General features: G+C 37.3%; 1 protein-coding gene across 4 annotated transcripts in view; it reads right to left on the reverse strand.

The window, feature by feature from the left end:
- The window catches only part of CNTN4 (contactin 4), an 870,265-nt gene that overhangs the window by 434,701 nt on the left and 418,280 nt on the right, over window positions 1-17,284 (reverse strand). For all 4 annotated transcript variants that reach the window (XM_046652823.1, XM_046652828.1, XM_046652821.1 and 1 more), the window contains one exon: window positions 2,963-3,104. In XM_046652823.1, coding sequence (XP_046508779.1) covers window positions 2,963-3,017 — 55 coding nt within the window. In that variant the 5' untranslated portion in view covers window positions 3,018-3,104. The remainder of the gene's footprint in view (window positions 1-2,962; window positions 3,105-17,284) is intronic.

Below are 17,284 nucleotides of genomic sequence, written 5' to 3' on the forward strand. Positions count from 1 at the left end.
TAGTTGGCAATGATAAAGAATTAGGAGACTTATACATAAAAATCTCAAAAAACTGGGAGGCCTGGCATGTAAGAATAGAGCTGAGCACTGGTTGTTACTTTAGTGGAACATGTTTTCTCCAGTTTTCCACACTCATCAGCTTTCACTATTGTTTGTAGGAGTCACTATTTCTTTAAGAATATTTTACTCATTTGTTAGCTTCCTGGATCTTTTAGGCCATAGGGTTTTGTGATTCCTGGTTTAAATTAATTAAGAGGGAGAATAATAAAGCCAATTTTGTAAAGACTGAATTTCAGACTACTAGCGTCAGTAGTCTTATTTCGAAAATTATTGTCAGAGACTGAATCTAGCATTTGGGAAAAGAGAACATTTCCATTGTACTATAAATTACTAATCAATGCCCTCAAATAATTAGCAGACCTTTCAAGGTGCATCTCTTACAGGAGTAGCCTGCTTATTCATTTTGATCTCTATCTTGTTTAAGGAAAAAAGATCAGGAAGAGGCATATTTGAGATTCACTAATTATGGTAAACATAATAGACATAAATATCTTCCTTGCCAAAAACTCACCAAAAAAATCAACAGCTAAGGAAGTAAAGAAAAGGAAAAGAATGAACAGTTAAAGCAGTTAAAGAAATCTGTTCAAAATTCCGAATGACTAGTGCTATGTAAATTAATGAAATCAAGACAAATAGCAAGAAAACAAAAACATTAATTAAAGCTTGACTTTACCTACACTGAAGGAGGCATATAGTAAAGAATATTAATGCCATGTAAAACAGTTCACATACATACACACAAAACCTCACAGAAACAATCAACATACTGATTCTCTACAAAAAGCTAAGTGAATAAAAAAGATACAGGTACATATCTTAGATGAGAATTCCGAGCTTTTTAAAACACAGTTGAGGAGACTGATGGCTTCCTGGATTTTCAACCCTTTAACTTCTTGATATGTACTCACCACCAGGGGTTAAATAAACACATTGCTGTAGCCCGATACTGAGAAATTGATTCACTGCCTTATGCTCTAAAGCATATGTCTATCCCAGAGTCATGAGAAGTTAGGGCCAGATTGTCTCAGTTGAGGCCTTTTAGGAGGGTCAAGGTGCATGAACAGACTGCAGACAAGAAACTGAGGGGCCAGCCCTGTGGCTTAGTGGTTAAGTTCAGCACGTTCTGCAGCCCATGAGTTTGAATCCTGGGTGCAGATATCTACACCACTCATCAGCTATGCTGTGGTGGCAACCCACATACAAAATAGAGGAAGACTGGCACAGACGTTAGCTCAAGGCTAATCTTCCTCAAGCAAAAAAAAAATTAAAAAGAGGAGGATTGGCAATGGATGTTAGCTCAGGGAGAATCTTCCTTAGCAAAAAAAAAAAGAAAAGAAACTTATATACTACAGAGCCTGAGACATACTGCTGGGGAGGAAGCTTTAGGTTCTGACCAGATGAGTGAGAGAAGTAATATCTCTAAAAGAGATGGCTGGACAGATGTCAAAAAGTCCATGATTAGGGAATGATGAGGATGTTGTAAACTCAACTAAAGCAAGAATTAGAAGATTTGCAAGTGAAAGAGAGTTTATATTTAGAAAAACATAGACTGAAAATCAAAATTTCAAGAATAAATTTGCAACCATGAATTGACCAAATCAGCAAGATAGCTAAAAGACTGTATAGCATGGTGGTCAAAAGTATGGATTCTGGAGTTAGTCTACTTGAGTTTGAATCTTATTAGCTCTACCACTTACTGGCATGGTGATCTTGGATGAGGCTCTTAACTTCTTGTTGCTTCAGTAATAATATTAATAATAATAGTGATAAGAATAAAAGAAATAGTAAATACTTCCTAATGGTCATGAGAGAATGAAATGAGATAAAGTACCCCAACTGCTTAGCATATCACCTGTCATGGAGTAAGTGATTCATACACGTTAGTACTACCATCACTACCTTTAATTGTATAACAATTGCAAATAATCTACCATAACATGCTGTCAGTCTACACAGCTATAGAACTCAGCTAACAGAGTTCTAAGAGGGCAGTAACTATCTGTCTTACTAAGAATTGTATTCCTAGATACTAGCATAGAGTTGGCTCCTTGCAAGGTACTCAGTAACATTATTTGAATGAACACATGAATCAAAGTAATGGTGATCCAAAAGTCATTTTTGTTTCATGTTGTAAAAATGCAAATATATTCCAGATGTCCCTCTTAGCACACTCTGAATAATCAAGTAGGTCAACTAGACTCATTTCAAAAAGACTTGGAAAGATGCCCACCATCCCAACCTGGAAAAAACTCTCAGTGCATGCTGGACTTATGCTGCCTCAACACTTGAATGATATCTGTCAACCGGTAGGCTCACATCTTCCAGAAAACCAAGAAAACAATAAATAGCCTGTTTGAACTTTTTAAAGCTCTTGTCCAGTGGTTGATCATGAGTATATGGTAAAAATCTCCTATCATTTTGCTTTATGGCTCCTGCTAAGCCATAGGTATATTGAAATGAAAAAGAAAGCAAGTCAGTATCAAAAGACGCTGTGATATCAACAAAGACATTGAAAGAGCTACCCAGATAAACTTCCATCCACTGACATCAAAGTAGGCAATACTCCAGACTGTATTATCAGTCTTATTGCCCAGTATCTCTGTGCAATGGAGCACTGAGATGAGCAAAAATAACAACTTTCAAACTAAATAAAGGCTCAAGCGATTCTAAAAGGACCAGATAGACAGGTAAAACATCAATGTCTAGCTTTGGATACAACATCATGAAAAGAGCTACTAAAAGATCATCAGGAAAGTGTATTCAGCAGTGTCAGCAAATGTTAGTCATAGTAGTGTGCACTCTGACAATTTTATCATTGCCATCTAAAGTGAAAGCCCACTTTTGAATTAGTGTGAAATACACGAGCATTTTTAAATCAAAAAGTTTGAAAATGACACTCTACCTGCAAGGCACAACATGAATGATTGCAGTACCAGCAGTTCCCATGGCAACTTCATCTTCAGTTTCTGAGGTCAAAGGAGTTTCAAGTCCAATAACAAGTGAATAGATTCGCTGCTTCTTTTAAGTTTTGTTCAACCTTTAATCTGTGGGAAAGAAGAGACATTACAATGAGATTTGGGAATACTTCTTGTAGTCTCTGCAAATTTATCCTTACTTTAATACAAATAAAATTCACTTGTGGAAAAGTACTATTGAAGAAAACAGAAACACGTTAAATTATGAATATGAAGCAAACAAGCCTTCTTTCCTTTTCTTCCAAATAATACTTGGGCAGAGACTGGAGCTGGCGTGTCCCTGTGGCTACTGAATGAAGACAAAAACAGCTGATTTGGCAGGAATCACCCTGAAGGTAGAGGAATGGACTATTTTCACATGGTCCTTCTCAGTCCCTTAGTCTCCAGTCTCTGTTCTTATTAATTTTCCAATTAATAATATACCCCAAAAAAGCGAATATAAAAGAACTGCCACTGAAAAAGATAGAGTTAACATTGATGGACCTTAAGTAGAAATTCTCACGTTTTAGAATGAAGTTATATATGAGAAAATTATAACTACTCCATCAATTAAAACATTTTTTCCTATGCTCTATGCTTCATTACTTAAACGTAATAGAAATGTGCAGCTCTAGTGCCTACCGAGAGAAATTCTACCAACTATGAGTAGCTGTCTATTACGTTCTCTTGGACAAATCCAGAGCATGATTAAGAACAGTAATTCTCCCGTTAGCCAGGAATCTTAAAACAGGAGAACTCTGTGGTAAACAGAGGCTGCTTGTTCTGTGTACCAAAAACTACAAAAATTATGCTAGTGTCTGGCAAGCAAAAGGTGCCCCATATATGCATAAATACATGGCAGGATGGCAGAATGGATGGGAGAAGGGATGTGTACAGCTACAAAGTAGGTAAAGGAATGAGTGAAGCAGGCAGGCAGACACAGGCACTCTGGAGGCCACAGACATGCCCTGTCTGAAGGGGCAGCTGCTCCTCAGCTCAAGCTGATGGCTCACATGTGGGGCACAGACCTAGGGTTGCAGGAGCACCTACAACTTTTCAAAGAAAAATTGAAAATATTATCATATGTTGAAAATCTCCCAAGTTTTAAATGTTGGAAACCAATTCAAAATGTATATATTTTTAAACACTGTGTAAACCAAACAAAGCCAAATTTCCCTCATGTGTCGAAGGTTTTCAGCATGACCTTAGGAAAATTGTGCTTGCTCTCATCCACCCGTCCCTTCTCCCTTCCATCCTGCCAGCCAGCCATGTATTTATGCATATATGGAGCACCTTTTGCCTACCAGACAGTAGGTGAGGGCCTGGACCCACTAAAATGAAGATACCAGCTCTAGCCTCAAGGATCTCCTACTCTAGTGGGGACATTTACCTGCAATTTCATAAAACTTCAATACAGTAAGCCATTATGAAGGAAGGAGGAAACTTTCTGGCCTGGGAAACTTTATAAAAGAGATGAGCTCCCACTGGGGTTTGAAAGACGAGGGGCATGTTTCCTATTCACCAGTTTATCACGTAAGCGAGAAATCTAGGGAACTGGGAGACTCGCATCCTGTTTACAACTCTGGCTATAACTAGTTGTGTGGTCCTGGGTATCCATGCCACCCTACCTCCCTCTTAAGGTTGTTACAAGGGAAACCTCCTGGTTAAGTAAATGAGACGTCTTTGAAAACTACACACCATACAAATGCCAGATATTATCATTATTGTAGCCCCAGTATTTTTAAGCTGATAATAACCTGGGGCTTCTCATCTTACTCTCGTTTATAAGGAAAACACTGTGAGCAAATGCAGCCTCGCATGAAAACAAGGACCAAACACAAGCTGGCTAATCAAGGGCTCTTAGCGTTAATTTATACTGCGTGGTCAATGAGAAGCCTTTATGTTTACCAGGAAGCTCATAGAAAGTGAAGAACCATCATTAGAGAACTCACCTTTCTTTTGTGCCATTAAATAGCTCAGTTTCTGATAAAGCTAGATTAGTTATGTTGTGAAGACAAAAGGGACCCTTAACTTCTGATCTGCTGATGTGGCTGGAAGCAGGCAACATCTCTAATTGGATATGTTCAGATACTCTTATGACATGCATGGTGATTAGGACATTTTGGATAAACAGGATGTGCTGATCAATGAAAACTATTAATGTCTTAAGCAAATGATCAGGGTATTAATAATTAATTTTGCAAAGAAAATGTCATCTTGGACCTGGGGATTGCTCTACAATGTTAAGCAGTTTCTTGAAGCAATTAAAATTAGCTTAGGAAATGTATCCAATTACATGATAAAGATTTAATTAATGATATGATGCTATTTACAGTGCGTGTTCTATTAAGAGCTGTAAATTTTTAAAGATAAAGGAATTCAAGAACTCTATTGGTATTTATTTACATTCAGGTAGGTAAGGTTCACCTTCACTAATCAGAAATAACGGGGTCATCGACAGTAATTTGTGTAGCGGATAGTAGTAACCAGAGCACCAGGTTGTCTGAAGGGAGCTAAAAATTCATGAATCTCATGTGGGACTGTGGTGCAGGATACCATGTTTCATAATCTCAGTTTTTCTGCCAGAGCCAGAAAGAAAGCTGCAGGATGAGCCAAGAGTTATGGTGGTAATAGATATCCTCTGCAGCTCAGAGCTCTCTCTGGTTTATCCTAAGGTGGCAATAGCAAAAGGTACTCAGCACTAACTTTGAGACCTTACCCAAGAATTAGACTCGTAAATCCTGGGAAGGAAGCCACACCATGAAACAGGACTTGGTTGCTTTATCTAGCTGAGCTGAAAGGAGATGAGTAACTGAGAATTCTACAAGATATTTTCACACGCTGCCCCACAGAGCAAAATTCTTCTAGACTCCAACCCGTCAAACAATTCTGATATTACTAGTCATACTGAAGACCTCGGTATAAAGTGCTTAAGACAAAAGCATGATTCAGTTCTCCCTTAAGAGTCCTGGTTTTCAAGAATCTGCAGGCGGGTCTGATCACATAATTATCTGTTTTAACACTCTGCTAAATTAAAAATATGCTGGTATCCAAATAGTCCTAATCCTGCTCAACAAATAAGCAGGCATGCTAATTGTGGAGCAGGGGCAGTGCAAGGTGTTGGGTGTGCAAAGGTGACAGAGGTAGGAGCCCTGTCCTCAAGGAGCTCATTGTTTACTTGATGAGAGAGATGACTAAACCAGTCATAATTCAGCACAATGCATGTCTGAATTCTATTATGTACAAGGTGCTAAGGACACAAAAGAACATCATCTATCTGAGCCAGGAGGTGGGGTGGGGCAGGGGCTTCAAGAAAGCTCTATAAAAGGGCTAATAGTTTGAACTGAGACTTAAAGGATAGAAAAGATGGAAGAAGGAAATTCTAAGTTAAGTGACAAGGACAAGAAGCAGGTATAAAACTCAGAATTTAGAGAGTGTTGAAGTTACCGCAATGCAAGATACTGAAAGGTACAAAATCAATTGAATCAGACCTGTGCTCTCATTCTTGGACCTACCATTCTCCAGCTCTGTGGCTCATCTATAAAATAATGGCAATAATACCTATCTTCCAGGCTTATTCTAAGGATTAGTGAGAACATATGGAAGGCACTGAGCACAGGTCCTTGACACTGAGTAGCTATCCTTGTTAAAGATAGCACAGTACAGTCTTAGTCTAATCCCTGATCCCTAAACAGCTTTGAATGTATATTAAAGAGTTTGAACTTGAATCTGAAGGCTAGGAGGAGGGTGGGAATGACTTTAAACAGGGGGAGGACCCGAACAAATCTGATTTCCCTGTATGGGATTCTGCTTTAAATGCAATCCCCAGAAGAACAGAATATCTCTTTTCTCACTTTGCTTTTCTCCTCTGGTCAACAAGTTAACTACATCTATAATTACTAAGTATACTTCCAATATGTAACACATTTTTCAAGGCCTCATGGCAGCAAGACAGAGCAGGAAAATGTTAGACTTTGAAATCAGCACATTGAGTTCTGTCTTCCTGGTTTTGCCACAAATTATCTGACTTTTGGAAAGCCTCTAAAGCTTTGGAAACATATTTGATTGTCTATATTTTGGGGATCATGCCATAAGCCCCATCTTCCTCACAAGTGTGCTGTAAAGCTTAATTGACATATGTTTTAAAAGCAAATATCAATTATTATTATTGTTTAGACTCAGATTCAAATCCCCCTTCCCAAATAGATTTTAAACTTTGTGAAGGTAGGGCATCATTGCTTTATTCATTGATATGTAAGAGTCACATGGAATAGTAAATAACATCATAGGCAGTCAACAACTAGTTGGTATGGAAATGAAAGAATAAATTTAACTAACATCTTCTGTGGATCTACTATGTGCTTTTACATTCCCTTCTTATTTAACCTCATAACAACCCTGGAGGCATCACTATCCTCTATAAAATTATAGCCTTGGAAATTAGACTATGAGAGACTATGGAAGGTGTCCAATGTCCAACATCCAGAAATCAATAGAGATAGTATTCAAATCTATGTCTTCATACTTCAAGGACTATTTCTTTTCTACCACAGGACAGAAATATAAATAAAGCAATGTATCTGTTTTGATTTTTTTTTGGTGAGGAAGATTCACCCTGAGCTAACATCCATTGTCAATCTTCCTCTTTTTTTTGAGGAAGATTAGCCCTGAGCTAACATCCATGTGAATCTTCCTCTACTTTGTATGTGGGACGCCTCCACAGTATGGCTGATGAGTGGAATAGGTCTGCACTCGGGATCAGAACCCATGAACCCAGGCCACCAAAGCGGAGCGCACAGAACTTTAACCACTCAGCCATAGGGCCAGCCCCCAGCAATGTGTCTTTTAAAGCATGTCATAAAGTCCTGATAGTGACTCTTCTCTCTCTGATTCTGCTTTTCATGATGTCCTTCTGCAAAAATGAAGTCAGATGCCAGTAAGTAAAAGTGCAGAATCCATGTAATATTCATAACACAAAGTATAACACAAGTTTCAGAGCTGAGACTTTGTCAGAAGGCTACATTTCACTAGTGTTAATTCAGACGTCTTCCTGAGACAGTACAACTGTGAACATGTTCTTATCCCTCTAAGTGTAAGAACAACATGAATGTTTGTTTTCTTGCTAATTATTATTTAGAATGCAGCCATTCTTAAGGCAAGAATTTTAAAAAACATCATCCATGGTTCCCAGTTGTATAGACGAGCGTTTTCTAACTCTACAATTAACTAATGAGGGGTGCAGTCAATCACAATCGCAGAGAAGCAGTGAAAGGAACTGAAAGCAAGAGAGAAATTCAGCTTCCTTAGAAAGCAATCTGCCAATCATTTCAAGGGAAAATGGCATACGGTCAAATCTTAATGTTCAATCAGTCAACAGATATTTATCGAGTGCCCATCATTCAAATGATAATATGCAGAATGCAAAGAGTTATGGTTCAAGATCTCTGCCCACAATGGCACTACAACTCAGCTGGGGAGAAAAGATTACTGACTATACAAGTTAGTTTATACGTCAAGTGAGTAATACAAATAATCTATACTTCCTATGGTTATGGTAGCTGGCCTACAGATTCCTCTTAGATGACGAAAATTCACATCACCTCAGTCAAATTAGCTTACTAGATTTTCTCCTTATATCAGCTTTTTACAGTATCTACTAGAAGAGACACACGTCCATTTCTATTTCCCTGATGTCATCCCTCCTTCAGTAGAGACTACAATAAGTTGTCTGCTAGGAATGGTGAGAAATGTGTGTTGCTTGGTTCATCTCATTGTATTGCTTGTCCCAGCATTTGAAAGTATGAAGAGAAGCGTGCAAAGAAGAGAAAATACAAAGGTCCTAGATAACACACTTGGAAAACCGTACCTATTAACCAAGAGGTAGACATATAAAAGTTGGAATCCCTTGTTTAGATGGTATTCACCTACCTAGTGGCTGATTTGGACTCTCTTTCCTTCACAAGATCACATTAGAGAGGACTTTGAGGACTTATAGAGGGTCAGCTAAGGTAGACAATTTCCCCCATTTTTAAAGGCTTTCTAGGCAAAATAGTGTTTGCCACTTGTGGTAATTCTAACCAGAAATTTAATGATTACAGTGGGTGGATATCCTCTGGCATAAAAGCCAGCTACCAATATCTCATCATTTTAGTTACTGAAGGATATCTTTTATACATTCTGATAGCCAATAGAGTTCTACACACTAATTTTGGATAAACCTCTTACTAAAGTTTCTTAAAGTATATACCCACTATCAATTTCTCAACACACTTTCTCCTTGTAAATTCTTATTCTACTTTGATGTTGAACTTTTACACTTTGCTAATGAGGAGATCATCTTTAAAAAAATTGAAGTAATCTAAATAATCACAGTGTGGTATTTCAAAAGATCACGGGATCAAGGTTCAGAACAACTGGGTTCCTGGCTCAGTGCTGTTATTTACTTGCTGGGCCATTTTCTTCACCAATGAAAGGAGGGGCTGGACCAGATTGTTTCTAAGAATCCTTGAATGCCTGAATTGCATCATTATATCAGAGAAAAGTGGTATATTCAGAAGATATTTAATAAGTCAAATGGATGGCAGTCACCATGCCTTTGTCATCACCAGAGCCATCTGAGGCATCTCACAGTGTCTCAGATGACATCATCTTCCCATCCATCAAAGTTATTTGAGATGCATTGCTTTTAAATTCTATGTATGGTGCTGTTACTGGAAATTTTAATACCAAGCTACAAATACATATTCACTATTCATAGTCTCCAGTAAGTAATCACATACTGTACTACTTTTTAAAGTTTTATTTAATTTTTAATTTTATTAAAGTAATATATAAACATAGCTTAAATACTTATTCCTACTCCCCTGAGGGAACTGCTTCCCAGGGAAAACAGTTGTTTTTCTGGTATGTATCTCAATATTCATAAAAAAAAAAATTCTCTGGGGCCGGCCTGGTGACGCAGGGGTTAAGTTTGCACGTTCCACTTCAGTGGCCAGAGGTTCCCTGGTTCAGATCCTGGGTGCGGATCTATGCACCTTAGCAAGCCATGCTGTAGCAGGTGTCCCACGTAGAAAGGAGAAGAAGATGGGCACGGATGTTAGCTCAGGGCTAATCTTCCTCAAACAAAAGAAAATGCTTATACTACTATTTCTTGACTTTTGGGTCTTACATTTATTACTTTCTTTTATGGATGATGATAATTCAGCTCTCTTATATAATCACTTCCAATGATAGACACACGTAGACAAACACACATGTATATCTGGTTCCACTGTTGTCCAAATTTAGTTATATCACTTAATTTGTTAATAATTTTTCAAATGAACCCCAGAATATACTACTTATATTTCCTTTTTGTAGTACTGGGGTTTTTTAAGAGATAATAATTTCCTCTTTATTTGCTTAGGTTTCTAAGTATATATCATAAATTCACCCCACACATTCTACCATATCTAATGCTTTCAATATGTTCCAACACACTTGTAGTCCATCAGTTTTAATAAATGTTCATTTAGGACATGTAGATACTGAACAGCTTTAGAGTTAGACTGAAAAACAAATGAATGTGGTTTGTCTTCTAGTATCTTTTAGTTTAAAAGAGAAAAGCAATGCATTCAGAGCTAAATTATACATATTATGCACATTATATAATTATTCATAAATATATGAAGCTTACATGTTTGTGAGAGCTTCCGGTACAACATATGTAGTTAATAAGGAACATACAAGGATATGTGATTAAACTCCTAAACAATGTTGGAGGCAATGTAATGGTAGAATATAATACAAGGTACCTGAGGAAATGACAAATAATAGAGATCATTTACAGAGTATTTACTATACAGTAGTCTCTGATTAAGTACTAACCCATATAACCTTTAAAACAATACTTTAAGCTGGACAACAATATTATTTTCATTATAAGGGTTAAGTACATTGTTCTTAGAGCTGATAAGTAATGGAAACAGAACATGAACTATGAATGTTTCCCCCCCAAGTTTATTGAAGTATATTTTACATACACTGATATGCATTCTTTTCAGTGTAAAGTTTGATGAGACTTTAAAAATTTATGCAGTCATATAACCACCACCACCATCAAGATGTAGAATATTTCCATCATCCCTGAAATGAACCTGAGAGTTTGACTTCAGAGTATACATATTTAACTACTCTTGAAATTCTCTCAAATAGTTACAAATGCAGGATTATTAGAATAACAAGCAATTGTATTATGTACAAAATACACGGTGTTTTCCTCTTATTTAGACTGCTTCTCAGATACTTCATCCTTCCTTTAGAATGTCATTCCCTTATTAGTACACTCTCACTACAATAAAAACAAGAACAAAAGTAGGTCGTAGCTGAAGACAGGAAAATACATGGCACCTCCACCTTCCTTGCCAATCCTAGAGAAAACAATGCTAATTGAGGATGGCACTCTTTCCTGCTTAGCCTAAGGGCAGTTCCAGAATCTTCTCAACATAGCATTTCAAGTAGACATGACAAAATCAATATGGTTTGCAAGTAAAATAAAAATCTCATTGCCTTCCCTATGGTAGTTGAACAAACTGTCTTTAGAATTACACAAGCCAGGTTCAAATCCCAGCTCTACTATTTAGCTGTTGACCTTGGGCAAGTCACTTAACCTCTGTTAGCTTCACTTTTCTCTTTGGTGAAGTGACAGTGATGATACAGGGTTGTCGAAAGGAGAATAAGAGAAAATCTTTAATTGGATTCTGCTAGAACAAGTTGAGTATGGCTTTGAGTGGGTAAACTTTTTGGGAAAAGATGGGCAGGCAATGGAAGCATCAGGCTTTAGGAGACACAAGGATGCAGGAAGCACATTGTGCCAAAGGGGAAAAACCCATGACCCATTGGATGCCCTCCTGAGCGTCAGAGGAGCACGATGGAGGCAATTTGGGGAAACGACACTGCCCAGAGACTCCAGTCTTAGTCTTGCTTTCTGGGTATTGGAAGTAAATTCTGCAAACTTCCTCAAGGCTCCTACCACCAGAGCAAGAAGGAAGGGTTTCTTAGCAATCATCTCACGTCTGTTTCCCTTCTGCCCACTGGTGTGCTGCAGAGTGCCAATTCTGCTAAATTCCCAAATAAATCACCGTTAATGAAGCATGTTGCACATACAGACAGCAACAGGCATTTTTTAATCACTTAAACTAAAGAAGAGCTAAAGGTAAGCACAAAACACTCTAATACCTAATATATTAGGTGTCAGATTTAAAGTGGCAAGAACCATACGACTTTCAGAGCTTTTACCTGGATTCACTTAGTGGGGAAGTAAAGCTTACTAGTATATTCATCAATATGCACAGCTTGCCGATTGCTTGGACAACCAAATCAGATATATGGTAGCCGACAAGAGAGTCTGTATCTACTGAATCAGAAACAGAAATAAGATTGCAAACATAAATGCACAAATTATGATAGGCTATAAAAATACAGGGGCTGAAATCTTTTACACTCTGTCCTTCACTCACAAATTATTAACTGAATTTCTAGCACCGACATACTATGTAATACAGCAATAAACAAGACAGACACAGTCTGTCCTCATGGAGCTTATTGTGTTCTACTGAGGGAGTAAATAACATAGGACTCTATGGAGGCTGGAACAGTAGACAAGCAGGAAAGTGCACCAGTATGAACCAAGAGTATATATGGTCTTTGGAAACAGACCTAAGTTCAAATTCTGGTTTTTTTAAAATCCAATACCTGAATTGTTTTGGAAAAGTTATTTATGACCCTTCATTTTTTGTGTGTGGAAGATTAGCCCTGAGCTAACAAACATCCACCACCAATCCTCCTCTTTTTGCTTGGGAAGATTGGCACTGAGCTAACATCCGTGCCCACCTTCCTCTGTTTTATATGTGGGACGCCTGTCATAGCATGGCTTGATAAGCAGTGTGTAGGTCTGTGCCCAGGGTCCAAACTGGTGAGCCCTGGGTTGCCGAAGAAGAGCACGCAAACTTAACCACTGCACCACCAGGCCATCCCCCAATGACCCTTCAATTTTTAATCTATAAAATGGAGACACTGCCACCTACTGCAGAAGTTTATAGAGAAGTATTTGAGCTTTAGCACCATAAAACAATCTTAATATGAGCTTAGTCTTACGTAGGGGAAACTTAGAAGTCTCTCTTATAATAAGTGGAGTCTGTGATATGAAACTATCCTCTTCTTTAGTGAAATGATAATATAGGATCTGCATTCATAGCCTGCCATCTCATATGATGGTAAACAAATTGTGCATTCCTGATCCTGTGCTATTATTTATAGAAATAAATTACTATACTGGAACATTCATCTAAAAAATACTTGTTGAACACCTGTGGTTATGTCAGGCATTGTGCGTCATGGTAACCTCAATAAGGTCCTGTCTTTATACAGCTTGTATTCTAGTGCATTTTCCAGTTTGTTTGCCCATGAACCCATTTTCTTGAAGAACAGGCTAATTTCCTGTGAAGCACACCTCTTACAATTGTCCTTTATTCTAGGACTGCATGCAGATGATAGGATGTTCCCATATCATTTGACAAACTCTTTTGAATTCTTATTTGGTATAGAATAGTTTTCTAGAAGTTCCCTGCATATTAAACAGAACTATTTAAACATGTGCTCACTTCCATTTTCCTGTCATTTGCATCCAAATCTGTATCTCAGGCATAAAAGATGGCAAAGTGATAAAATAACAAACATTTTTTTTTGAGTTTTTACTATGCGTCAGTTACTACCCAAAGACTTCACTTAGATTATCTAATCCTTACAATATCTTGAGGAGGTAGGTAATGGTTTTTCCCATTTGTCAACGACAAAAGTGAAGCTTGCAGAGGTATGTGAGCCACCTATTTCTTCAGTATTCCTTGCCCTGCTTCCTTCTAGACCTGTAAGTGGCCAATTTCCTCTCAGCATATTGTGTCAGGACAGCTAGCACTGACATTCATAAAGAAAAACAAAGTAGAAAGTTGGTAAACCTCTTTGCAAAGGCTGCCCTTATCTGTGTTGGTGGGAATACTTCATCATCAGATACAAACTAATGAGACTGAATTATAGCATATTGATCCAGATTCGTTAGCATGCCAAGGGACTTTTTTCACCCTTATATGAACAGCAGAAATTCTGAATATGACAGTTTAAAAAAGTTTTTTATTGCCCTCATCAATGTGTGGGTACCAATATAGTTAGTTAGCCCAAATAGGTAGAAAGTGATAAATGTGTTCTTTATTTAATTAGGCTGACTTAGGCCAAACTGGGCAAATGCTAGCTGGTTCTAAGAGAACCAGATTTCAGGCCTGGACTATCACACATATAACAGATGTCGCTGCAGTTCTGGGTGTGAAATGAGCACAAGCTGCCAATCTACTTTTAACCATTCTATTTATGTTCTTATTTAAAATGCAGTAGAGTGATTATTTCCAGTTATAAAGTGGCTTTTACCCAAGAATTTCCAAAGGACAGTGTATTAATTCTTACTATACTTGTTGAGATGAGAATTAGGTTCCAGTATAATATTTTTTAGGCAAAGAGACTGAGGCATAAAAGAGTATAGTGAGTATACAATATTTAGTAAATTAAGAAGAAATATATGTGTCCTTGTCTAAAGCTAATGCTGGGGGAAAATAGTAATTTTACAGTAGAGGGACTTAGCTGGCTCCCTATTAATCAAGAGATCACGGCTAACATCACCAGTGATAAGTCATATTGGCCTCATGAGCCCCCTGGTATGGTGCACTGAGTGGGACACAACATTCTTCTATGGTCTTCTTGCCAACAAGGCCTAATCTCAGTGTGATCATGAGAAAACATTAGACAGCTGAGTAAGATGCTATAACATAGCAAACCAGTAGTCTTCAAAAGTGTCAAGATCACCAAAGGCAAGGGAAGACTAAGGAATTGCCACGGATTGAAGGACAGTAAGGAGAAATGAATACTGTAAAAAATGTGAGATTCTGGATTAAATCATGGAATAGAAACAGGACATTAGAAGAAAAACTGGTAAACTTCGAATAAGGTCTGCTGTTTAGCTAACTGTATGGTACCAAAGTCAATTTCCCGTGGTTATGCAAGATCTTAACATTAGGAGAAACAGAGTGAAGGGCATACAGGAACTCTGTACAGCTTTTTGCAACTTTTCTATGAGTCTATAATTATTTTAAAATAAAGCGAATGCCGCATCAGTCATTTCTTAGGCTGAGAATCAGACTTTTTTTAATCTTCGTTTTTACAACACTGGGGCTATCCTCCTTGAAAGAAATACACATACATCATATCATACCAGTGTAGATTTATATTTATGGTTTGCTGCATCATTTCCAGAAGAATTTCAAAGATCATGAAAGTTTACTCATAGAAGACAAGATGGTTGGAGGAAAAAAGATGTTAAAAAAAAAGTCTGGATGGCTGGGCTGCAATCCATACTGTTAATGTTGTTACTTTGTTGCAATTTATTTAAAATTAGACTGCTGAATAGTCAAATTAAGGTATGAAATGAACCAAGCTTACCATGCTTTTCTTAATGAAGAAAAAAATAGGGCCAAAATTCTGTACTTCTTGTACGCTAAAAATACAGTATGCAGGTTTTTCCTATATTTCTCATTTACTATCACTGTGAACTCTTTGCAATAAAACGTAAGATCTATGTAAAGACAGGAGAAAAATATGAAAATGGGAATAGCTGTAATACTATACAGATATTTTTTTCATGACATAAAACTTCCTCCTTAAATTAGCATTCTGGGTATGCTGTTGGTAAAAGAAAATATACTAATTCTAGTTACCTATGAAAACTAAAAAATAGTTACCTACAAAAATATTTTTGAGAATAAAAATCTAATTGATGATAACTTAAATTTTGAGACTGAGGCTATTTCAGAGACATGGCAAGGAAGAAAAGAAAGATCTAAATAGCTGAAGTTACTTCAGGAAAATTCAATTCCATGATTTCTGTTCAAGTACACGCCTACACACAGTTCAAGTTTTTATTTTATTGCCTTCCAGCCAATCACTTACTACATCTCAGCTGCAAGTTTCTGGACAGTATTGTCAAGTGTAGAAAAAACCCTGATAAAATATGTCTTCCTGTGCCTACGTTCACGTAACTGTAAATAAATGTAATCTCTTCTCTAACTTTTCTGAGCACCACATTTCAGGCTCAGACTGTATCTTGGGTTGCCTTATGAAAATTCTGCTAGAGGAAAACAAAGAAACTCTGCAGGAAACAGTAATCTTGATGGATGGAAAAGAATAAGCAGCATAAATACAATGACATAACTTCCCATTGTCGAGCTGAGTGAAAGGAAGACAAAGTTTTACTAACCAGAAGTAAATAGTTCTGTTTGTATCTTAATTGTGTTCTTAGCTCATAGTAAGCCCTCAAGTGGGGCCGGTGGCAATGGTATGTAATCCGACTGTAATGATAGACTTATGTCACTTCTAAGCTCTGGCATCAATTCCTCCCAAGAGATTCTACTTTCTCCTGAATTCACACAAATCAAGAATGAGTCTGGTAGCCATGATGAGCATTGTCAGAGAAACAAGGAAAAGAATTAGAGAAAAAATGTATCGTTTCTTTTTTATTAATATTAATCTGGACTCTAAAGAAACCCTTCTCTGATCCAAATCCCCAAACTTTAGTTATGGCATTCTCCCATTCCTCTTTAACACCTGCTCCTCCAGCACAACCACAACAGCTACCAATTAAAAACTCCACATACCCACATACCCTTCAGTTCGGACATTAGAAGTTGCATTTCTAAGCAATTTTAAACAGCTAGAATAAAATATATAAATGTTATATTAATCATATATATAATATATACTACATATATACAAAAATGTGAAAAAATATATAAAATATACCAGGGCCCAGTTGTCAATACAGAATGATTTGTTCTATAGGAGAAAAGGATTAAAAAAAAAAACTTCACATCTTTTTAAGTGCTTCTCTGTGCTAAACTGGACAAAGTGGACATATTTCATATAATGTTATTTAGTGAACACAACATCATGTTACATTCTAATTAAGGATAACTTCCAGAAATACCTCAAACGTGTAAATAAACAGTGCAGGTGCACAAGGACAGGCAGGGTGTGTAATTATATGTGTACATATTTATATGCCCACAATTCTCTTGTCTTAAAACAGACCTAAGACAAGGCTCTCCTAGGTTAACTGCTGTTGCTCAGGAAAAGGCCCAGGTTTGCCTTCACAGTTAATCATTTCCTTCAGGTGTAACAATCAGGTTTGCCTCTTG

This window comes from Equus quagga, chromosome 1 (assembly GCF_021613505.1).
Source record: "Equus quagga isolate Etosha38 chromosome 1, UCLA_HA_Equagga_1.0, whole genome shotgun sequence".
NCBI lineage: Eukaryota > Metazoa > Chordata > Mammalia > Perissodactyla > Equidae > Equus > Equus quagga.